At 41.5% G+C, this 24,056-nt stretch overlaps 1 protein-coding gene across 2 annotated transcripts; it reads left to right on the forward strand.

The window, feature by feature from the left end:
* Positions 1-4,518: 4,518 nt before the first annotated feature.
* Positions 4,519-23,942, forward strand: PLAC8L1 (PLAC8 like 1). 2 transcript variants are annotated; one of them, XM_019414196.2, is made up of 4 exons: positions 4,519-4,917; positions 9,898-10,031; positions 22,413-22,549; positions 23,740-23,942. In XM_019414196.2, the coding sequence occupies exons 1-4, from the start codon at positions 4,793-4,795 to the stop codon at positions 23,818-23,820; spliced, it is 477 nt and encodes a 158-aa protein (XP_019269741.2). In that variant the 5' UTR covers positions 4,519-4,792; the 3' UTR covers positions 23,821-23,942. The 2 variants fall into 2 exon arrangements, with proteins under 2 accessions (XP_019269741.2, XP_019269740.2); XM_019414195.2 differs by having other exon boundaries at positions 4,524-4,917; positions 23,680-23,942.
* The last annotated feature ends 114 nt before the right edge of the window (positions 23,943-24,056 follow it).

Raw genomic sequence — 24,056 nt, forward strand, 5'->3', positions numbered from 1 at the left:
TACCACAATTTATTCAACTAATCTATGGTTGGGCGTTTAGATTGTTTCTAAGCTTTTGCTATTTTATAGACTTTGTATAGAACTATATAGTGAGTAACTTTGAGAATACATAGTTTTATATTTGTGGAGGTCTATTTTTTTTTTAAGATTATTTTTAAGTAATCTCTTCACCCAACGTGAGGCTCAAACTCAACCCCGAGATCAAGAGTTGCACACTTCACCAACTGAGCCAGCCAGGTACCCTTATGGAGGGATATCTTAAGAGTAGCTTTCTAGGGGCGCCTGGGTGGCTTGCTAGCCTCTGACTCTTGATTTTGGCTCAGGTCATGATCTTAAGGTTCATGAGAACTTGCCCCATGTTGGGCTCTATTTTGACAGCACAGAGCCTGCTTGCGATTCTCTTTCTCCCTCTCTCTCTGCCCTCCCCCCTCTCAAAATAAATAAATGAACTTAAAAAAATGTCTGTTTAAGAGTAAATTTCTAGAAGTGAGCTTGTAAGTCCAAGGGTAAATGCATATATAGTTTTGTTAGCCTATAATCCGGGCAAAAAGGCATTTTAGGCAGAAGTTACAGCAGGTATAAAGGCTCTGAGGCAGGGGCATGTAGCTGCTGTGCTGAGGGAATAGGCAGAGTCCCCATGAAGCAACAGGGATGAAAAGTGACCTGCTGAAGATCTTTGCACCAGTGGCAGAGCTCAACTGGGGCCCTGGCTTCCATATTGCAACACACTTATTTTGTTTGTTTGTTTTTTTAATGTTTGTTTATTTTTGAGAGAGAGACCAAGAGAGAGCAGAGGAGGGGCAGAGAGCGGGAGACACAGAATCCAAAGCAGGCTCCAGGCTCCGAGCTGTCAGCACAGAGCCCGACGTGAGGCTCAAACCCACAGACCCCGAGATCATGACCTGAGCTGAAGTTAGACGCTGAACTGACTGAGCCACCCAGGTGCCCTGCAACGCACTTACTAAACAAAGAACACATGCGTGCAAAACAGGAATGTATTTGACCAGAGCTCGTGTTGTCAGGGCTATCAGGGAAGAGTGGAGAGAAGTTTATATGGACCAGAGTCCAGTAAGACTCCAGAGATGAGGCAGAACATAATGTTTAAGATTGGAGTAACAGTTGAAGCAGAGCAGGGCCATATTCCTAACTTTTAGAACTAAGTGTAGATAAGGGCTTGGAGGTAATGCCAGGAGTGGAATCTTTATCTGAGAGGAATGAGAAGAAAACTGGAAACAGGTGAGTAAACTGGGCCGTATTATAAAGATTTTCAGATTCCAGGATGAAATTTGAAGCTGATTTGTCTGGAGAATTACTGCCACTTTTTGATGTGTGGATGAGGTGATAAGTGTCTTCTCTAGTTTGCGGTCGTTTTGTCCATCTCTTTTCACCGTGAAAAATTCATTCATTTAGTTGTTGTAATGATTATTTAGGAGACATCTAAGTGCCTGGCTCTGGTAGGGTCTCATTGTTAGCTGATACTTCGTCACATTGTTTTCTCTCCTTGATGTATTTGGACATAACTTCACATCAGGGGTGCCTGGGTGGCTCAGTCAGTTAAATGTCCAACTCTTGATTTTGGCTCAGGCCATGATCTCACGGTTCTGAGATCGAGCCCGTGTCAACATGGAGGCTGCTTGGGATTGTTTCTCTCCCAGCTCTCCCCTCTCTCTCTCCCCTTCCCCTGTTCTCTCCTCTCAAAATAAATTAAAAAAAAGGAAAAAAAAAAAGACTCAGAGGCCACCTAAGACTTGCAGCATCAATTAAGTTTTCTAATTGCCCACTATTAGGCTTACAGCTCGATTGGTTATAAGGTGGGAACCCCTTCTCTAACTTCCAAAAAAAAAAAAAAACAAAAAAAACCAGGCTAGGACGTGATCCTTGCTCCTAAGGGCTTAAGGAATGTACTGCATTTTCACTTTGGAGGAGCAGGTGGCATTTGTTCTTCTGTCCCTCATTCTCCTTATCCTGGGTCCTGTTTAGAGCTGTCCTGTGCAGTAGTTGAGCTACTAACCACGTGTGTCTAGAGTACTTGGAAGGTTGCTGGTCTGAACTGAGGTGTGCTCTAAAAGTGTAGAACATGCTTTCCATTTCACAGACTTAGTATGACAAAGAGAATATAAAATGTCTCTGTAATAATTTCCTTTGATATCAATTATGTGCTGAGACAATGCTTTGGGTATATTGTGTTAAAAATACATTAAGGGACGCCTGGGTGGCTCAGTCAGTTAAGCGTCCGACTCTGGGTTTCAGCTCAGGTCATGATCTTGCAGTTGGTGAGATCAAGCTCCAGGTCGGGCTCTGCCCTGACAGCATGGAACCTATTTGGGATTCTGTCTCCCTCTTTCTGCCCCTCCCCTGCTCGTGCTGTCTCTCTCTAAATAAATAAACTTAAAAATACATTGAAATTAATTTCATATTTTTTGTTTTTACTTTTTTAAAAACATGGCTACTAAGAAATGTAAAATTGCGTATGTGGCTTGCATTATATTTCTATTGGAGAGTGTGGTCTAGTAACTTGATGAAATTTAGGGTAAACATTACATCATATTGCATCATATCAAGTGGTACATAGGATGAGCTTGTTCCACTCTTAGTAATACTAAATTTGGTATTTTTCCAAACTCTCCATTATAAAGACACATTTTGATAACTTTCAGAACTTTCCATTTTAAAGGTATATATATTTTAAACCACTTCCAGAATTTTTGTTGTAATGATACTAAAAAAAAAAAAAGCAACACTCAGAACTTTCCATTTTAAAGATAGATTTTGAGTATTTCTGGACTCTCCAGTGTTAAGATACGCTATTTTCTTTTGCAATTAGAAATCTGTGGAGTGATATTTTGGCACCTTGGGAACATCCTGTTTCCATTCTTTTTTACCTAGTGGTTTTAGTACCCCTTGAAGATCCTTTCCTGAATAAGTTATGTTAGAAGCTGTTCAAAACGGTGAGTTTTTAAATGCTATTATTTCTTTTTCATAAACAGTTCTCATTCTTCTGTAAAGAAGACTCCTTTTTCTTTTTTTCATTTTATTTTTTGGTGAACCAGTTATGTGGCATGTGGATTAGTCACTTCATATAATCGATGTTTGATTAGAAAAGTTAGGTACAAGTGAAATTTTTCTTTAATATAATTTATTGTCAAATTGGCTTACATGCAACACCCAGTGCTCATCCCAACAGGTGCCCTCCTCAATGCCCATCACCCACGTTCCTCTCTCCCCCAGGCCCCATCCACCCTCAGTTTGTTCTCTGTATTTAAGAGTCTCTTATGGTTTGCCTCCTTCCCTTCCCTCTCTGTAACTTTTTTTCCCCCTTCCCCTTCTCCCCTGGTCTACTGTTAAGTTTCTCAAGATCCACAGATGAGTGAAAACATATGGTATCTGTCTTCCTCTGACTGACTTATTTCACTTAGCATAACACCCTCCAGTTCCATCCATATTGCTACAAATGGCATGATTTCATTCTTTCTCATTGCAGGCACATGTACCCCAATGTTTATAGCAGCACTTTCAACTGTAGCCAAATTATGGAAAGAGCCTAAATGCCCATCAACTGATGAAAGGACAAGTGAAATTTTAAAATACGGAATCAGGGGCACCTGGGTGGCTCAGTTGGTTAAAGATCTGAGTTTGGCTCAGGCCATGATCTCACGGCTTGTGGGTTCGAGTCCCGTGTTGGGCTCTGTGCTGACAGCTCGGAGCCTGGAGCCTGCTTCAGATTCTGTGTCCCCCTCTCTCTCTGCCCCGCTCATGCTCTGTCTCTCTGTTTCTCAAAAATAAATAAACATTAAAAAATTTTTTTAAATATAAAATATGGAATCAGCTTACACATACAATGGTTGTCAGGTCATGATCTCGCGGACCGTGGGTTTGAGCCCCGTGTCGGGCTCTGGGCTGATGGCTCAGAGCCTGGAGCCTGCTTCCAGTTCTGTGTCTCCCTCTCTCTCTGCCCCTCCCCCATTCATGCTCTGTCTCTCTCTGTCTCAAAAATAAATAAACGTTAAAAAAAAAAATTTAAAGGAACCTTATTGTAAGTCTTTTTTTGCAAAGCTAGTAATCACCCATTAATTTCTGCTATCCTTACAAACTTTAATTTTCATGTATAACACATTTATTCAACAAATTGTTGAATGCTTATTATGTTGCAGACACTGTGTTAAGCATTTAGAGTGGAGTGGTTAGCAGAAGAAGCGCGGCTGTCCTTTGTGGAGGATGCATCCTTCCAGATCAGGAGACAGAATTGCCCAGAACTCAGTGAGTGAAGGCGAGTAGGAAGCTGTCTCTGCAGCATCTTGATTCGGGAGGTGTTATAGAGGCTTTGCCTCACAACCCTGCTTAAATGCTTTGAAATTCAGAACCTGCAACAGTCATTCTCCATGGGTTTGATGAGAAGGGTATATAGCAGAGCTGGCAGTTCCCTCCTGTTGTCTTTCTAATGTAACGCTGAACTATGATTGTAGACCTTTTCCCTCAACTGCACTTTTTTCTAATTTTCTTTTCTCTCTGGACATTTCCCCAGCATTGCTGGGGTCCACACCTCCATGAGGCATGTCTCAGAGGCTTACTTCGGAGACTCTTAAATACCCTGAACGTGGACATGTCCACTTAGATGTGTACCTGTCTTTAAAGAAATAAGATGTCTGTTGTTACAGTGCTATGACCTCAGGTTCCAGAATATCAGTGCAACATTCTTTAGAAGGGATGTTTCACTTTGGATTAAGTCTACGTTTGGAATCAGCCTATTGTCAAGGGGAGAAGGTTAATCCCGGTGACAGGAAAACACTCCACTATGAACTGGTTTGGAAATTACTTCTCTAGATTTCCTGAGGATGTTTCCTTACTCAACATACACTCACCTCTGTTGCTTTCACTCAGATCATCCGAAGATGAGCAACATTTTATTTCCAGCACGAGGTAGAGAGTTTGGTGATACCGTTTTCTTCTAGGTTTTTCTCTTTGGGTAGCATGTCAAATCTCTCTCTCTCTCTCTCAATCTCTTTAACAATCAGTCTCTTCTTATAAGGACCCAGAGGGAAGAAAACTGGGCTTGAGAAGAAAGTAGTTGCTATCCTTTTCTATGGGTACTTGAAAAGGGACAACCGATGAGTTCCTTTGGGCCGTGCTTGGCTAGTGAAAAGAGAAGGGCTGGCTTGGGTGAAAGAGTGTCTCTTTACCCTTAAGTTACAATGTCGAACCCTGACCAAGTGAAACTTTATTTCTGGTGGCTGCTAGTAATTTCTACCCTTTTGACATAAAAACTCGAGGGCTTTGGCTTCAGTTAAATTTGAAGTAATCAAGGAGGCCTGAATGGAAGGTGGAATGAAAACTTAGAATTGCAAGTTTCATCAAGGGAGAGAGAGAGTGACAGGAAACCCCCCTCAGGCAAGAGCACCAGGCAAGTGGGGCCATGGCCTGGGGAATGCGCTCTGCTTCGAGAAGAGGAGAAGGACAGAGTGAGGTCAGAAAGGGGGAAGCGTGTGCACCTTCAGTAGGAGCAGAGAACTGGAATAACTTGAGTCAGTGTCCTGCCTCCCACCAGATGAAGCCTCCCTCTGCTTCTGTCTCTTAGGGTGACCACACTGCTTGGTTCTCCTGGGACTGTCCTGAGGTTCGCACTGGAAGTTCTCCATCCTGGGAAAACTGGGATGATGGGTCACCGTGGCTGAAGTTTTAGGTATTTGGGCAGCACACATGACACCTGGGAAACTGCCCCAGTTCTCTTCCCTCTGTTCTTTGTTTCTCAGAAAAGGGTACAGAATGCCCTCGGCTAAGTGCAGGATCACTAAGTGACAATAATAACAACAACCGCCATAAACTGCATGCCTACTATGTGCCAAGTGCCTGATCTTGTTTCATCCTCCAGGCAACTGGGGAGGTGGGATGTTTTCAATCCAGTTTTATGGAACAGAGGCCAGAGCTGAGGGCTCTGACAGGGTGTGTTTTCCGAGGTCAAACAACTAGAAAGCAGCTGAGCCACATTTGAATTTTAGGGTGCCTGGGTCTAAAACCTGTCCTCTTCCACTAAATAAAGAACTTGCTCAATTTGATGGCAAATGGACTGCTGCTCTGATCTAGCAAAGCTCTGTGACCATCGGCCTCATCTACTGTTTCCAAACTCTTTCCTGTTCTTAATGGTAGTCGAAGATTCCCCGGGATATGCGTGGAGCTCAGAGATGTGCAGGAAGCTACAGTAGGTGCCTTATTCTGATACTTGTAGCAGCCCCTGATTAATTATTCAGTTTTTAAAGGACCTACTAAGTGCCTGGCACATAGAAGGTGCTCAGTGAAGGGAAGCTATGCTTGTTGTTTTAATTATGACACATGAGCTATAATCTTGAGCTGCAACTTTTTAGTGAATGAATATCAATTCAAGCATTTTAATATTAAAATCACCAAGGATTCAGGGTATTAAGATACTCAGTAATACACTTGCTGAATTCAGAATTAGGCAAACACACAAAAAACAACTTTTTTTCCCCCACCACAGAGAAGGTGCTTGCTCTGTTTGCTGTTTGTTTTGGAATAGAGGACAGCCTTCCTTGCCATCATAAAAGCTGTTACACACAGAATGCTGAGATGGAAGCAGAAATTGTTTTCTAGGGCTGAAAGCTATAAATGGTTCGTTTCAGGGAAAAATCTAATCCAGAGGCTCAGACCTATGAAATTCCTTTACTAATATCAGAGATAATTGGAAGCTCCCAGTATATGGACAGAAGCCCCAAGTTGTGAGCGTCACATTGAGAGATAAATGCCTTGGCCTGTATACAGGGATGCGGGGAGCTCTTAGGCCAGTCTCTGCTTTTATTTCCTCTTTCAACACCTGAGAGTTGTACATTTGCTAGAGAAGGAAACACAGTTAAGATCACATGATTTATAACTAGATTTGAGGAGGACTCAAAGAGACATGAGCATTCAGTTTGGTCCGGTTCAACAAATAACCAACCACATGGCCCTTAGGTGTCAAGGTCGTGTGCTGGATTCTGGGCTTATATGGAGAAGCAGGAAGTCCCTGCTGACCCCAAGAAGCTCACACGGAGGCAGAGGAAGTAATAATAAACTATAAAGATGGTTTCCTCGGGGCCAATTTGAAATCTTCATGGTTGTCTTAATCTGCTTGGGCTTCCATATCACAATACCATAGACTGGGTGGTCTAGTGGACAGAGATGCATTTTCTCACAGTTCTGGAGGCAGGAAGTCCAAGGGTAAGGTGCCAGCGAGCTCAGCTTCTGGGAAGGGCTCTCTACCTGGCTTGTATCCTTCTCGCTGGGTACTTAACGTGAACTCTTGACATGGCACTTCTCTCTGACTAGGATCCTACCCCTATTCCTCACTGAACCTTAATTACCTCCTAAAAGCCTTCTCCAAACAGTCACACTGGGGCTAGGGCTTCAACATAGGACTTTGGGGGAACACAGTTCATATACCACAGGCCCTAACCCACATCATTAAAATGTTTTAAAATGTAACTCATACCATAGGTTATATCCACATCCACATTTTTTTTTTTTTTACTGTCCAGTAAGTGAAAGGATTTTTATAATTACTTCTGAAATTATTCGGCTAGCAGTAATTAATTCATTTTATGATTGGCACTTGTTTCTTAGTAATCATTCATACTTGGGATTTTCTGCAAGATGAGAATTCTAAATTGTTTCTCAGTGTAATGAAATATTTGTGGGTTTGTAAATTTGACGGTTAATGAGATCGGCATAATGCTAGATTTTTGTGTTTAGTTGAGCATTAGCTAATTTTGCGGTCTGTCTTGTAGTTTTTATATTTTGGAGCCACTATTTTTTTCCAGGTCTCAAATACTTTTGCAGGCTCTTGGAAAGTGTGTTAGGCTCTAAGCATTGCCTATAAATACCTAAGGGATAAAGGGGCTCCTAGCCAGGGAGCTCCGGGCCTTAAGCTCTCTTCCAGGCTCTCATGCCTCTCCCAGCTCGTGTCTCATGGGCCCTGAAGACTGGCTCTGTTCCAACCGTCCTCTTCCCCACCAGCCTACCTCCTATTCAGTGTTCCTTGCCATCTCTGTTACGTTGACATCACCACCCACCTAGTGGGAGACTCAGAGGTTCCCGCGGTCATCATCAGTGATCTCCATATCCACCTGTATCAGGTTTCAGGATGGTGTCAGGAAGACTGCATAGGTATTGCCTGGCAACTCTGTTATGAGTACTGATTTCTGTACCTCATGTCTGGAGACCTGTGCTGTTGGCTTGGGGCGAGACTTGGGCATTTGTGTTTTTAGCAAGCTCATGTGCTTATTAAAAAGCACACCAGATTTGGGAAGGTGTGGACGTGGGTAGCGTTGGTGGAATGAAACAGAGATATAGATCTTAACAAGAACAGTGCACCCCCATTGCATTTATTGCCCCAGTTTAGAGATTCTCAGAGGGCCCTTCTGCTGTTTCCAAGATGCCCTGAGGGTGTTGCCTTAAGGGTGCCCAGGAATGTTCCACTCCGGCCTCCAGGCCCTAGGTCCCAGGTGCTGAGCGTTGGTGACTAGTACCGCAACGACAGCTGTTATGGGAAGAAATTCTGCTGTCTCTTGTTTATTTTGTCTCAAGGATGAGGCAGCCTCTTTAATTCTTCACAGCACACCAGAGACAGGTACAAACTGTTAATGAGGCTTGCCAAAAGGGAAGCACAATCTAGAATAATTACTACCATGTACAGGCTCCCTCCTCTCCATCTGCCCTTTCCGTAAGGCTAGGTACAACTTAGCCTTCACTGTGGGGCTTGCCCCAGGTATCCCCATGGTAGGAGCTCAGGTCAAACTGTCTCCAGAAAGAGAAAGACGTTTTTCCTCCTCACTTTTAAAGCCCATCCCCACCTGTTGGGATGAGCACTGGGTGTTGTATGGAAACCAATTTGACAATAAATTTCATATTAAAAAAAAAATAAAGTCCATCCCCTGGGCCCATATTTCCTACTTCAGAATGATAGAGTAGAATATCTATTACCTTCAGTGAAAACGAACCCAAATTGTACTTTGTGGGCCCAGTAGGACAATCTTACAGTACTCTGATATCAAGACATCTTCTTTTTATTTTATTAAAATTGTCTTTAAGTTTATTTATATATTTTGAGAGAGAGAGCAAGCCGGGGAGGGACAGAGAGAGAGGGAGGGAGAGAATCCCAGCCAGGCTCCTCGCTGTTGGCATAGAACCGCATGTGGGGCTTGAACTCACGAACCTGAGTTGAACCTGATCAAACTTGAGCTGAAATCAAGAGTCAGACACTTAACCGACTGAGCCACCCAGGCGCCCCTCAAGACATCTTCTGAAGTCTTGGTTGTTCACTTAAATGACACTGCATGTTCAACTTCCATAGCCTAGTCCCGATTTCCATGTCTGATTCCTTATTAATCTCTTCAACAAAGGCTCAAAACCCTTGGGGTGTATATAGCCTCACTCAGGTCACCTTGTTACATACTCTCTGGGCATAGCAAACTAATTATATGTCCTTCATTTGACACAATAACCTTATGAGGTAATTTTTCTTTATCTCATATTTGGACAAACAGAAACAGGTTAAGCGACTTCACCAAGGTCACTTTTCCTGGAAGTGGCATGCTGGGATTTGAACTGAAGCCTCTTGGTTCCAAATTGTGAATTTAGCTATTAGGAAACACTGAGGAAATAGGCTGGGCATTAAGGTGGAGTGACAGGATCTGGAATAATCATGCCATTAACAGAGATAGGGCACAGTCAGTGGAGAAGGAGTGATGAAGTAGGAGGGGAGTACATGGTGAGGAGCTTGGGCTATGAAGTAAGAACCACTTGGCATTCTTGGGTCCCTTTCTCCTCTTTATCACTCTGTCTTGGCTTAATGGTTATCCTTCTGAACCATTATCTTTGTTTTCAAGTTAATCACCATTTTTGACTCTCCAGGAGCCATGCACCAGCCCAGGCCGTGACAAAGCAGCCTGTCCGGGGAGATACCGGCAGGACCACAATCACGATTGTCCCGACAGGTGGAGACTGGAGCACTGGCCTCTTCAGTGTCTGCAGGGACAAGAGAATTTGTATGTTTTTCCTCTTCATTTTGAGTTCTCCTTTACTATTTTCTTTCCCCAGGCATCAGATGGGTGCAAAAGCTACGTCAGGCACAAGGACAGAAATATAATGTTTTTAGAATAACTGGTCTGATCTTCTAGTGACTCATATGCACTTATTGGCAGGAAAAATCCTGCTTTTCAGGGATGGGAATGCTTTTATAGAGTCAGTGGTGACTTCAGAGATTTTTTTTAAACGACAAAATTCACTGTTGGCAAAGATGCCTTAGTGGGCCCCCCCATCTGCTGCTGGTGGGAGTTTAAATTGGTATAACCTTCCTGCCGGATGGCTTAGCAATACATATAAAAAGAACCTCAAGTGTTACATAGTGTTTGACCCAGTAATTACATTTTTAGGCGTTTAGTCTAAGGAAATAAATCCACGTGCAAAGATTTAGCAACATTAAATTTTGCGGCATCGGATATCACAGCAACAGTCTGGAACAACCTAAAATGTTTGATGGGGGCATGCATACAAGGAATTATTATACAGCCATGAAAAGTCATGTCGTAGAATAACATTTAATGGGATGAAAGATGTCTTGGTATTTTTTAAGTTTAAGAAGCAGACTATAAAGCCAAGCATGGTAAATACCATTTGTGGAAGGGTGGAGCCATACTTGAAAAATGCCAGGCGGGATAGAAATACGAAAGTTTATGACATGTCTCCAGATGGTAGGCTAATGAATCATTTTTATTTCCTTTTTTTTGCTTATCCCTTACTAGTATTTCTATGAGGAATGTGTGGTACTCTTATAAGAACAAGAATAATCACAAAAGAAGCCCCCTTTGTTGACTGAAATATTTTCATATGCTTGTTCAGCTATAAAGATGTACCAATAACACTGTCCACCAGCTATGTGATTTTCTTCTGGGAATGAAAGTTCAAAGCACATTGATTTCATTTTTATCTTAGGACATTCTGATGTGTCTCTGGTACCACACGTCAGCATTCCCTTCCAGGTCCTACCTTTGCCCTATGGGAGCAACTTGGTCACAGGGTCTTTCTTGTATATGTTGGGGTGAGGTGTGTGTGTGGGGGGTCCCTTTGTTGGATAAGCATTAGCTACTAATGTTGAAAATCCAACAGACCCTGGATCTAATATTTTGGAAGAATATGGCTTTCCATGCCCATTGCAGGTTTCTGAGAAGGTCTGAATTTGTTTCTAAAGCCTCACAGAGTTGATCAATCAGCAATTGATCTCAGCCGTTCCGTGGTCCACATCCTTATTCAGCCGAGAGTCTTGCTGAGACCAAAGCTCTCCCACCATGTTTTGGTGCTCTAGTCATCCAGCCTTGAGCCCTTCACCGTCTGCCTGGGCCTCACAGAGGAAAGACTGCCCAGTACAAAACCTTGCCCTCCATCCTGTTCCTTTGTCCATCTGACCCAGAGCTCAGTAGGCTTCTTCCTGCCTCTGCTATCTGTGTGGACTTCTGACCAGATAATGATGGCAGCCATTCTCTGATTCTCTCAGCATTCTTCTTTGTTCTCTTCCAGATACTCTGACTTTGGCTGTCCCCCAGTACTGAGGTACAGAGAAGACAGAATAGCCATGTGGAGACATAGCATTGAATTGGGAAGTGGACCATTTTCCTTTCCTAGCTTTTAGGTGGTAGTTGGGGGACCACCAGTGCATTTTCTAGGGGGACAAAGCCTCAAATATACTGTAGTGGTGAGGAGAACATGATTATATGAGATAGACCTTGCCAGATAGAGATCTTAACTCTGCCTCTTACCGGTTATTTGGCCTTGAACAAATTCTCTGGAATTTGCCACCTCTAAAGTGAGGATAATAAAGGTGCTTACCTCAGGGGTTGTTGTTAAGATTAAAACATAATGTCTGGAACTTATAAACACTGCCTTGGAACTTAACTGAATCAGAGTTTTTTGGGTCACATGCTATCTTTGCATAGTCCTTTCAAAATTCATGTCTACCTACAGCTTCTGAATGTGACCTTATTTGGAAATAGGGTCTCTGCAATGTAGTCTAGTTAAAAAGAGGTTATAGTTGATTAGGGTGGAACCTAATCCAATGGCTGATGTTCTCATAAGAAGCAGGAAATTTGGACACAAACACTCAGAAGAGAAAGCCAGGGGAAGAACAGAGGCAGAGATTGGGATAATGCATCCCCAAGCCAAAGAATGCCAAAGATTGCTAGCATCACCAAAAGCTTGGAGAGAGGCATGGACCAGACTCTTCCTCCTGGAGGAGGAACTTCTGGAAAGAATTAATCCTGCTAACACCTTGATTTCATACTTCCAGCCTCCAGAATTCTCCAGTGAGAATAGTTAAAAAATTTTTTTTTAATGTTTATTTATTTTTGAAAGAGAGAGACAGAGCATGAGCAGGGGAGAGGCAGAGAGAGAGGGTGACACAGAATCCGAAGCAGGCTCCAGGCTCCGAGCTGTCAGCACAGAGCCCGATGTGGAGCTTGAACTCATGGACCACGAGATCACGACCTGAGCCAAAGTCAGACGATTAACCGACAGAGCCACCCAGGCACCTGGAGAATAATTTCTTTTTAAAATTTTTATTTAAATTCCAGTGAGTTAACATACAGTTTAATATTAGTTTCATGTGTATCATATAGTGATCTAACAATTCCATACATCACCCAGTGCTCATCACAAGTGCATTCCTTAATCCCCATCACCTAGTTTACTCATCCCCCCACTCACCCCTTCTCTAGTAACCATCAGTTTATGAGAGAATAATTTCTATCTCTTAAAGAGGCCCCGTTTGTGGTATTTTGTGATGGCAGTGCTAGGAAACTAATACACAAACATTGGACTTCATTAGAAGGCGTTGGGTAGCTCACAAAATAAAAAAATCAACTAAAAACTAAGCTCAGAACAGACAACCTGCATTATCAGGAGCTAGCCGACTGTCTGGTTAATTCCAAACATTTTGATCCCTTTGAGAATAAAAGGGACAAAAATTTCCTGTCTGAGAATTGATGGATCAGATGGAGTGGAATTTGCCGGGCTTAGGTCATTTGGAAGGGCAGTCCCATCAGTATTGCCCACAGTAATGAAGGGATAATTTCCCAAAATTATTGTCGGGGTACTGTTAACAGGAAATGCCCAACAAATACCCAATGAACTTAGTGAATCTAAGGTATTAATATTATCGTTCCTGTAAATTGTTACTATTCTCCGCCGTTTTGGGAGCAAAGAGTAGAGTCAGGAGACTTCAACTGGCTGCTGCACCATGATTTGTACTCAATCCCAAGGGCACCTAAAAACTTGGCTAAAGCAATGACCATCCTCACCATCCCCTCTGCCTTAAATGTTGCTTCACTGCTTAGCTCTGTTCTCCATACTCATTAATGTTCCAACCAACTGCACTAGATCTCCTGAGGAGTCCTAGCCTGTTCGTTTGAGAGCCCTTTCTGGGGGCAAGGTGAGAAGGGAGAAAATGCGGAGAAATAGAATATTCTTTACATTTTGGCATGATCCGTGGAGAAGAGGCCCAGGATATACAGTACAAGGTGCTCTCGAATGTTCTATGTTCCAATTGTTGTAACCTGGATGGGCCTCCATTTTATGACTGCGCAGTGTGTCTCTAATCTGACTGTCTCAGAAGAAAACTTAAAGATAATATCACTTTCCACCCTCGTACACTGCACTGTGATTCCCAGGACATGGGTGGAGTAAGAGGGCTATGCATCCCGGGTTTCTTTTCTTCGTTGTTAAAAAGGGCTGCTTTATCCACAGAATTCCGATTCGAGCAAACCACTGTGAAAATAGTTAACAAACTTGGGAACAAAAAGGAGAGCTGCTTTCCATGAACTTGTCCATGCCAGATTCCCATCCTGGGACAGTTTTCCATTGAATTTTGAGAATTATTGCTACAATTTGTCCTCCATTAGACAAAGGGTACATTATGAACAGCAACGATTTCCATTTCTTTTTGACATTTTGCTTCTTCATTTTATTGCAATTACTTTTTTTTTTAAATGGCCTCTCTCTCCCCACCTTGGTGCTTTTATGTGAATTCACAGTGCGCTGCGATTGGCAAATGGGTGCTTCTGTGTTCTTGAAGATGGGGTTTCTGAGAGCTCAGCTGTGAAGATAAAGTTGAAGGGGAATGCATGGCTGCTAAATGGCATTGTGAGTAGAAGGTGAAGTGTCCCAGCGTTGGGAATGTTTGTGATGTTGCCCCAGAGAAGGTTTATATAGAAGGTGTAATCAACATTGGTTTGTCATTCAACCCCTGTTTACTGAGCTCCTACCTGCGTGCAGACAGATGGTGGGTGTTACAGACGTAATAGTGAATAAGACAGAGATGGTTTTGCAGATAGACAATAAGCATGTAAATCAATAAATAAAAGCATGGCAGTTGTGATAAGTGCCATGAAGGAAATAAATAGGGTGCTGTGGAAGGAATCCATAGCGGAGTGGGGTCAAGGATGGCCTCTTCGAGGAACTGACTTAAGTTGATTCCTGAAAGATGGGAAGAAAGCAGCTACTCAGGCAACCTCCCTGTGGAGGGCACCATAAGCACCAGGGGGTAAAGAACTTGGTGTGACTGGTAACCATCAGATGCCCAAGATGGGGAGAATGAAGAGGGCCAGGATTTTTTGTGCCCTAGAAGAGGAAAAGGCATTGAAAAGCCTTCAGCCTGGGATTTGTGTCCCTGAACTGTATCTTGGGTAAACCATACACTCCCTGAAGGCAGGGATCACTGTTGTCTTGCTTACCACTCCGGTGCCCAGCAGAGCACCTGGCCCACAGGAGGCACGAAGAACTATTTCCCGGACATTCCATCAATGAATGAATCTTAACATGTATTCTCAATTCTTTCTTTCTTGCCCTTCATTGAAAGTATAATAAATCCTCTGAGTTGGAAGGGCTGTTGGAGTCAGCTGGTCTGGCCCCTCACCTGCTTGGTTAAATATCCTCTGCATTATGCCTGGCGAGAAGAACCTGACAAGTTTGGCTTTCTGAACATTTCCAGGAAGGAGGGCTTCTCTCCTTTGGAGCCAACTCAGTGTTTTGAAAGGAAAAAAAGAAAAGAAAGGAAAAAAAAAAAAAAGAGAAGATTTTGAATAGGTTTGCCTGCACATGATGCAAAATTCAAAAGTACCTCTGCCTTTGATATATTTGCCATCTGTCCACCCAGTTTCCACCGGAGGCACCTGCTCTTACTTGAGGCCAGGTAGAGTCTATATGCTTGTAAAGATACAAAATAGTTTTAAATGAAAATAGATTAATCTTTTTGTTATAAAGCTATCATGTACTCATCATAAAAAAGGAAAACACACAAGGCTTATAAATGAAAAAAGCAGGATCCTGTAATCCCAGCTGTCAGAGATAATCATTGTTAATATTTTGGTATCTGTCTTTCCAGAAGTTTTGCTGAATGTGTCTGTGTATAATTTCCACAAATAGTAGAATTGTAAACACACACCGTTCTGCACCTTTGTTTTCAATTTAACGGTATATCCAGGGTATCAGACCGTATCGGCACTTCTGGAGCTAATATTTTAAATTGCTGCATAGATTCCCTTGTATGAATGTACCATGATTTATTTATCCAGAAATCCCCATTGGTGCACCTTCATGGGGACTCCAGACTTTTTGCTATTCACACCAATGCTCCGTGAATGTCTTCGTACAGATGTCACTTTTGCATGTGTGTGAGTTTACCTGTTGGATAATTGCTGAGGAATAAACCTGCTGGCCAAATAGTATGTACCATTTTAAATCTTGATAGTTGCTGCCAACTGAGTCTCCATTTGGAAGTTGTACTAATGTACACTCCCGCCCATATTGTATGAGTGTGCCCCATTTCTTTTTTGAGCATCTCTTACTGTTAGATGGTTCTGACTTTTTGTAATAATTGATCTGAACTATTGCTTCGCTGCAGCTTCCTCCCACCTTCCCTACCTTTGCTCTCTGCGGCTCCGCACTCCGGTTTTGTGTAGGCTTTTTCTTTTTATCTTGCCTCCCCTGTGAGTTAGGAGGGTGAATAACGAACCACATTTCGTGCATGAGGGTGGAGCCCATCTAGGAGGACAAGCCAGGAACATTTAAGCTGTGGGTACTTACATAACTACCAGGCCTTTGGGTGTAACATAAGAAGAAGAGGCCAAATTTATGGTTCAAATCCCCTTTTGAGCCTGAGCTCCTTTAAACAATACATATATATAAAACAATACATCTTTACATATATGTATATACACAACACGTGAGTGTGTTCACCTTATAAAAAAAAATGGAACATTACAGAACAGGAAACCATGTCTCCTCTTTTTTATTAAATCAGTTTGGAGGGTTTCCTTCCAGATATTTTTCTCTATTTATATATGTATCCATGAGTAGTATATACTATTGTTTTGTAACTCTTTAAACAAAGCATCAATGGTATTATGCTGTACATATCATAATGAACTTTGATTTTTAAAATTTTTATTTTATTTTTATTTATTTTTGAGACAGAGACAGAGCGTGAGTGGGGGAGGGACAGAGAGAGAGGGAGACACAGAATCCGAGGAGATTCCAGGCTCTGAGGTGTCAGCACAGAGCCTGATGCAGGGCTCGAACCCACGAACTGTGAGATCATGACCTGGGCCAAAGTCGGCTCAACCGACTAAGCCATCCAGGTACCCCCACTTTTATTTTTCTTAACTCAAAATATGTCTTAGAGATTTAACTCTATTGGTTCTGAATCTTCCCCTGAACTCTTAATTATTCCATAGTAGGATTTATACCATCATGGCCTATTTACACTCTCATCTATTAGTGCACATTTAAGTTTTAAATTTCAAGCTGCAGATAATGCTGCAGTGGACATCCCTGTGTTCCCTCTTTGTGTGCACGTGTAAACATTACTCTAGGGTAGATACCCCTAAGTAGAATTACAAGATCCTAGAGTGCTTAAAATTTTACTAGATTCACCCAATTGCCTTCCAAAGTGATTGTGCCCATTCCTGCTTCCAGAGGGTCCCTGTTCTCTATGGTTCTCAACAATTTACAAATTTAGAAACATTTGGCATGCTTATGGGTTTCCAATCTGTCTTAACATGCATTTCATTGATTACTACCAACAATGAGTAGCTTTTCGTGTCTTGTTATTGGCTGTTTGTGTTTCCTCTTTGGTGAATTACTTGCTCATGTCCTGTGCCCATTTTCTTCCTTCCTTTCTCCCTTCCTTTCTCCCTCTTTCTTTCTTTCTTTCTTTCTTTCTTTCTTTCTTTCTTTCTTTCTTGCTTTCTTGCTTTCTTGCTTTCTTGCTTTCTTGCTTTCTTCTTCTTCTTTGTTTAGTTCTTTATCTATTGATGGGTAGGAGTTCTTTGCATGTTCTGGATACTCACCCTTGGCCTGTGATGTATGTTGCAAAATTTTCTCCTACAGACTCTATGGGACAGGGTTCCATCTTCCCACCTCGAGGTGTGAGCCAAGAGTGTGTGTCCTGCTCACTCCATCACACTGGAGCAGTAACATCTGACAAAAAGGAAGTTTCCTAAAGTTGCATGGTGTAAGAGTGTTGCCCAGGAATAAATACAAAGTAGTGGTAGTAAGGATTCTGTCTTGGAGCAACAAGCACTGTGGCAAACTATGTACACAAAACATGAGGACATGTGGTGTTATGTGTAGTGGTTAAAACTTTGGGGCCAGACTGCCTGAGTTCAAATCAGGCATGTGCTCTTTCCCTTTTTTTTGAAGTTTATTTATTTATTTTGACAGAGAGAGGGAGGGAGAGAGCACGGGCAAGGAATGAGTATAGAGAAAGGAAGAGAGTGAATCCTAAGCAGGTTCTGTGCTGACAGCACGGAGCCCAGTGCGGGGCTCGATCTCACGAACCGTGAGATCATGACCCCGTGATATCATGACCTGAGCCAAAATCCAGAGCTGGATGCTTAACAGACTGTACCACCCAGGTATCCCTGTCTATTCCTAATAAATGTATGGACTTGGGTGAATTACTTTTTTTTCTTTTCAAATTTTTATTTAAATTCTAGTTAGTTAACATAGAGTGCAATATTGGTTTCAGGAGTAGAGTTCAGTGATTCATCACTTACAACACCTAGTGCTCATCCCAACAAGTGCCTTCTTTAATGCCTATCAGCCATCTAGCCCCTCCCTCATCCACCTCCCTCCATCAACCCTAGTTTGTCCTCTATCATTAGGAGTCTCTTACGGTATTTTGTTTCTTAAATTCCACATATGAGTGAAATCATATGGTATTTGTCTTTCCCTGACTAAATTATTTTGCTTAGCATAATACACTCTAGCTCCATCCACATTGTTGCAAATGGCAAGATTTCATTCTTTTTGATGGCCGAATACTATTCCATTGTGTGTGTGTGTGTGTGTGTGTGTGTGTGTGTGTGTGTGTGTGTGTATGTATGTGTGTATATAAACCACATCTTCTTTATCAATTCATAAGCTGATGGAAATTTGGGTTCTTTCCATACTTTGGCCATTGTTGATAATGCTGCTATAAACATTGGGATGCATGTACCCCTTTGAATCTGTACTTTTGTATCCTTTGGGTAAATACATAGGAGTGCAATTGCTGCATTATAAGGTAGTTCTATTTTAAACTTGATGAGGAAGCTCCACATGGTTCTCCAGAGTGACTGCACTAGTGTACCTTCCCACCAACAGTGCAACAGGTCTCCCCTCTCTCTGCATCTTTGCCAACACCTGTTGTTTCTTGTCTTGTTAATTTTAGCCATCTGACAGGTGGGAGGTGGTATCTCATCATGGTTTTGATTTGTATTTCCCTGATGATGGGTGATGTTGAACATCTTTTTATGTGTCTATTAGCCATCTGGATGTCTTCTTTGGAAAAGTGTCTGTTCATGTTCTCTGCCCATTTCTTCACTGGATTATTTGTTTTTTTGGGTGTTGAGTTTCCTAAGTTCTTTATAGATTTTGGATACTAACCCTGTATCCGCTATATCATTTGCAAATATCTTCTCCCATCCCGTAGGCTACTTTTTAGTTTTGTTAATTGTTTCCTTTGCTGTGCAGAAACTTTTTATCTTGACTAAGTCCCAATAGTTCATTTTTACTTTTGTTTCCCTTGCCTCTGGCAACATGTCTAGTAAGAAGTTGCTCTGGCCCATGTCAAAGAGGTTGCTGCCTGTGTTCTCCTCTAGGATTTTGATGGTTTTCTGTCTCACATTTAGGTCTTTCATCCATTTTGAATTTATTTTTAAATATGGTGTAAGACAGTGGTTCAGCTTCATTCTTCTGCATGTTGCTGTCCGGTTTTCCCAACACCATTTGTTGAAGAGACTGTCTTTTTCCCATTGGGCATTCTTTCCTGCTTTGTTGAAGATGAATTGATCCTATATAGCTATGAGTCCATTTCTGGGTTTTCTATCCTGTTCCACTAATCTATGTGTTGGTTTTTGTGCCCGTACCATACTGTCTTGATGACTACAGCTTTGTAATATAGCTTGAAGTCTAGAATCATGATGTATCCAGTTTTACTTTTCTTTTTCAGGATTGCTTCAGCTATTTAGGGTCTTTTGTTGTTCCATACAAATTTTAGGATTGTTTGGTCTAGCTCTGTGAAAAGTGCTGGTGGTATTTTGATAGAGATTGCATTGAATGTGTAGATGGCTTTGGTAGTATACACATTTTAACAGCGTTTATTCTTCCAATCCATGAGCATGGGATGTTTTTCCATTTCTTTATGTCCTCTTCATGTTCTTTCATAAGTGTTTATAGTTTTCAGAGTACAGATCTTTCATCTCTTTGGTTAGGTTTATTCCTAGGTATCTTACGGTTTTTGGTGCAATTGTAAATGGGATCAATTCCTTGATTTATCTTTCTGCTGCTTCATTATTGGTGTATAGAAATGCAACTGATTTCTATATGTCAATTTTTATATCCTGTGACTTTGCTGAATTCACATATTAGTTCGAGCAATTTTTTGGTGAAGTCTTTCAGGTGTTCTACATACAGTAATATATCATCTGCAAATAGTGAAAGTGTCACTTCTTCCTTGCCAATTTAGATGCCTTTTATTTCTTTTGGTTTGATTGCTGAGGCTAAGACTTCCAGTATGATGTTAAGTAGTAATGGTGAGAGTGGACATCCTTGTCTTGTTCCTGAACATAGGGGAAAGGCTCTCAGTTTTTCCCCATTGAGGATGATATTAGCTGTGGGTCTTTCATATATGGCCTTTATGATGTTGACCTATGTTCTATCTTTCCTTACTTTGCTGAGGGTTTTTATCAAGAATGGATGCTGTATTTTGCCAAATGCTTTTTCTGCATCTATTGACAGGATTATATGGTTCTAATCCTTGCTTTTATTAATGTGGTATATAATATTGATTGATTTGTGAATATTAAACTGCTTGGGTGAATTACTTAAGTCCTCTTGCCATCAGTTTGCTTATCCATTAAAATGGATATAATGAGTATCTATATTATAGGATTATTGTGAGTATTAAGTGAGTTAATGAATGCAAAGTATTTTTAGCAAGGTGTGGCACATGGTGAGGTCTAATATTAGCTATTACATAATAAGAATTTGGCTTTCATATTGTTTTTGGTCATATCTGTCTTGTGTACCGAGGTAATTGGATGTGTGTTTTGTTGTGTTGTCTTCAGCATCGAGTACTGCACCCTAATGAACACTTAGACAACATGGTTATATGATGGAAAGGATTAAAAATAAAAATAACAGCATGTATTTTTTAAAAAGACTTAATAGTCACAAAGATAAGGTATAGGAATTCCAATGGACAAAAGAGCTTCTTTACAATATATTTACTGAGGATGGTGGGCATTTCTCTTTTCCAATTAAAGTGGTACAGCTTGGGCAATTGTGTAAACACAATTTATTATTCACTTAGTTTGCCAGCTTTATAATTATACAATTTTGATTAATTTTTTATTTGCAGGCATTTACACTATTTTGTAATCCATGCATAAAATGAGATTTGATTGATTTTTTTTTAATGTGCCATTGATTTCCAAGTCTCCTAATTCAGGGTTGCATACAATGTGACTACTGTGAACTCACAGTAAGTTTACTGGGCCATCTGTCCTCTGGGCTGTTCATGCCAGGGGTCAGTGCTCAGTGGGGCCCTCTGATTTTTTTTTTTTTTAATTATTTATTTATTTTGAGAGAGAGAGAGAGAGAGAAGAGCACGCAGATGTGTGAGCTGTGGTGGAACAGAGAGACAGGGAGAGAATTCCAAGCAGGCTCCATGTTGTCACCATAGAGCCTGATGCAGGGTTCGAATCCACATGATCTGATCATGATCAGATCACGATCTGAGCTGAAACCAAGAGTCAGATACTTAACGGACTGAGCCACCCAAGTGCTCCTGTACATTTTCTTGTGTATAAATTATGTCTGAATAACATTTATTACATCCATGCTTTAAAGGTTATGACTAGCTTTTTGGTATTTAATTGTTTGTTATTATTACTGCTATTTTTTTGCTGTTTCATAGTCCTAATTATTTGTATTCTTCAAGGTCGTCCTCTTTTGCGATGCTGGATGACTTAACATCTTAACTGTATATCTGGGATTCTTAACCTGCAGTTTGTTGATAGCTTTCAGTGGATCCTTGGACCCCACAAAACTGAATGCACAATTTTGCATGTCTGGGTATCCTTCTTTTCCCTTGAGGAGTGACTTCACAGTTATCATCATATTCTTAAAAGGGTCTGTGACCCAAAACATATTTAAAACAGAACCTCTGTGTTAGATGTTTCATGCAGAATATGTAGGAAACAGTATCAGGAGTTAAAGATCAGTGGCTGAATAAATGAGAGACTGTTTCCAGTTGATGCTAAAGGAACCAAGCCTCTAATAGTTTACAGATTAAAACTGTCAGATGTCAGTGGCTCCATGAAACTAGCAAAAATTAGAGTAACCTTCTGGCCTGAGAAATAGAATACGGTCCTGATGAGAACAGCAGACAGAATCCATGCAGCATAAAAGATCTTTCAATCACATTGACAGAAAAAGATGCCTGTTATTCAAAAGTATCGTATACTGGGTCTATTTTAAATATTGAAAATAGATAGATGAACATAATAGAAGCAATAGCTACAATTCAACTGTAAAAAATTATTTAATGCTTTTCTCTTGACAGGAAAAAACAATTACCATCATGAACGCTAACAGAATTGTATCAGGTTCAGCTTTGCCAGTGTTTAACAAAAGAAGACAATTTTGATGTGGCTCAGTTATGGCAATTTTCATACACTGAGTTTTGACAATTGGTTATTCATTCTCAGTCCCTGATTGCATGGAGGCAGTGTAGCATTAAATTGATGGCACGGGGTTGTAAATGCTCTTTGAGATGTGGAGTTGCTCTGAGCACATCTGAGAACCTTGGTTTTCTTTTATGTGGTTATTGACAGGTTTCTGTGGTCTGTTTTGTCCAATGTGCCTCGAGTGTGACATCGCCAGGCATCACGGAGAGTGCCTTTGTTGGCCATTGTTACCTGGGTCCACCTTTGCACTGAGAGTTGGCACCAGAGAGAGACATAAAATACGGGTAAGTGTGTTTGAAAGTATATGTGAACTTGGATCTCTATAAGAACCTGGATGTCTTTCAAACCTGCGAGTTTCAAAAAAAAAAAAAAAAAAAGGTCTGGATGAGGATGCTTAAAAACACCACACTTAGTGGAAGACTTCGGGAAAGGAAAGGGAAGAAATTTCTGATTTCATTCATTACGAGGATGTATGTTAACCAAATGCCACATTATGAAGGGTACTTCAAGTGGCACCTATTATAATGCTGATTACCAGTCACTGGGCTACTTCTGTTTCTCTTTCTCTTACTGCATCAAGAGAAGGTGATGGGTAGAATTGCACCAAATTTGGAGGATATACTTGGGATGGTCTGACTTCAAATGAAGACTATGTGGCATATGCAGAATTCGCTTTGGGGGTTCCTGGGGGATGCTTCAGAGTCCATCAATTTCCAGGGCAGCTGAGACTGAGGCACAGTGAGAGACTGAGCCCAGACAGATCAGACCTACCAAGATGTGGACAGTTAAAGATAAAAAAGACATCTCCTTATATATTCATGTGGAATGATCCCTAAAATATATTTTGAAGTGAAAAAAAAAGTACAAGGCACAGAAGTACGCAACTATTTACATAAAAGGACTCTATATATACTTGTGTAGACACTGAATTTTTGTGGAAGTGCATATAAAAACCTGCCAACAAAAGTTACCCCAGGCAAGTTCACTGGGTGGCTGGGGACAGCTGTGGAGGAGGATGTTCTTTTTACTTCCTGTGCCTTCTTACTGTGAGAATTTTGAACCATATGTACTTATTACCCACTCCAAAGAAATAAATAATTATACATATTAAGTCCTAACAGAAAAAAAAAAATGACATGGACAGAGAAACCAGTGGCTTCCAGTATGAAGTCTATATCAGAAGCCCTAAGTAAGGACCGGTCTCTGAAGTGCAAGGATGGATAAGCGGTTGAGCTGCTTGGCACTTGGGTATCCTGGTGGGTCAGTGTCCCTGGGCATGGATTTAGGGTATTGACTTGGTGGATCTTGGAAGCCATGGATGGGCTAGGCCTTCAGGAAATATCGTAGAGGCCCCTGGGTAATGGTCATGAGTCTGTGTGGTTGGGCCACAACGGAGACCTGGGTCTCGCCCTAGGGCACACTGTGTGAGGACTGGCTGGCGGTGCACTGCTGTTGGCCCTTTTCCATCTGTCAGGTGGCCCGGGAACTCAAGGTGAGGGCCTCCCAACTCTATGAAATCTGTGCAGCTCCGTCAACCAAGGACAACTTTATCTGACAGAGCCAGAAAACTCTTCCTCCTCACCACCGCCCCCACCCCCGCCCTCCTCTCAAACCCCTCTTAGAAGAGAGAGTTCTTTTCACTGACGTAATATGAAAATAAAGGATTTCTCCCCTACTGTCTTTCCTGTTGTTCTCTCTTTACACACACCTCTGGGGAAGTCTCTCTGTCATTTGTCTGGATTTGCTCTTCCAGCCTCGCCACATAAGGCAACTTCCAGAGGTGAGTCTATG

The sequence above is a fragment of the Panthera pardus genome, unplaced genomic scaffold (genome assembly GCF_024362965.1).
Source record: "Panthera pardus isolate Hobbes unplaced genomic scaffold, ASM2436296v1 HiC_scaffold_2, whole genome shotgun sequence".
In the NCBI taxonomy this organism is placed as follows: Eukaryota; Metazoa; Chordata; class Mammalia; order Carnivora; family Felidae; genus Panthera; species Panthera pardus.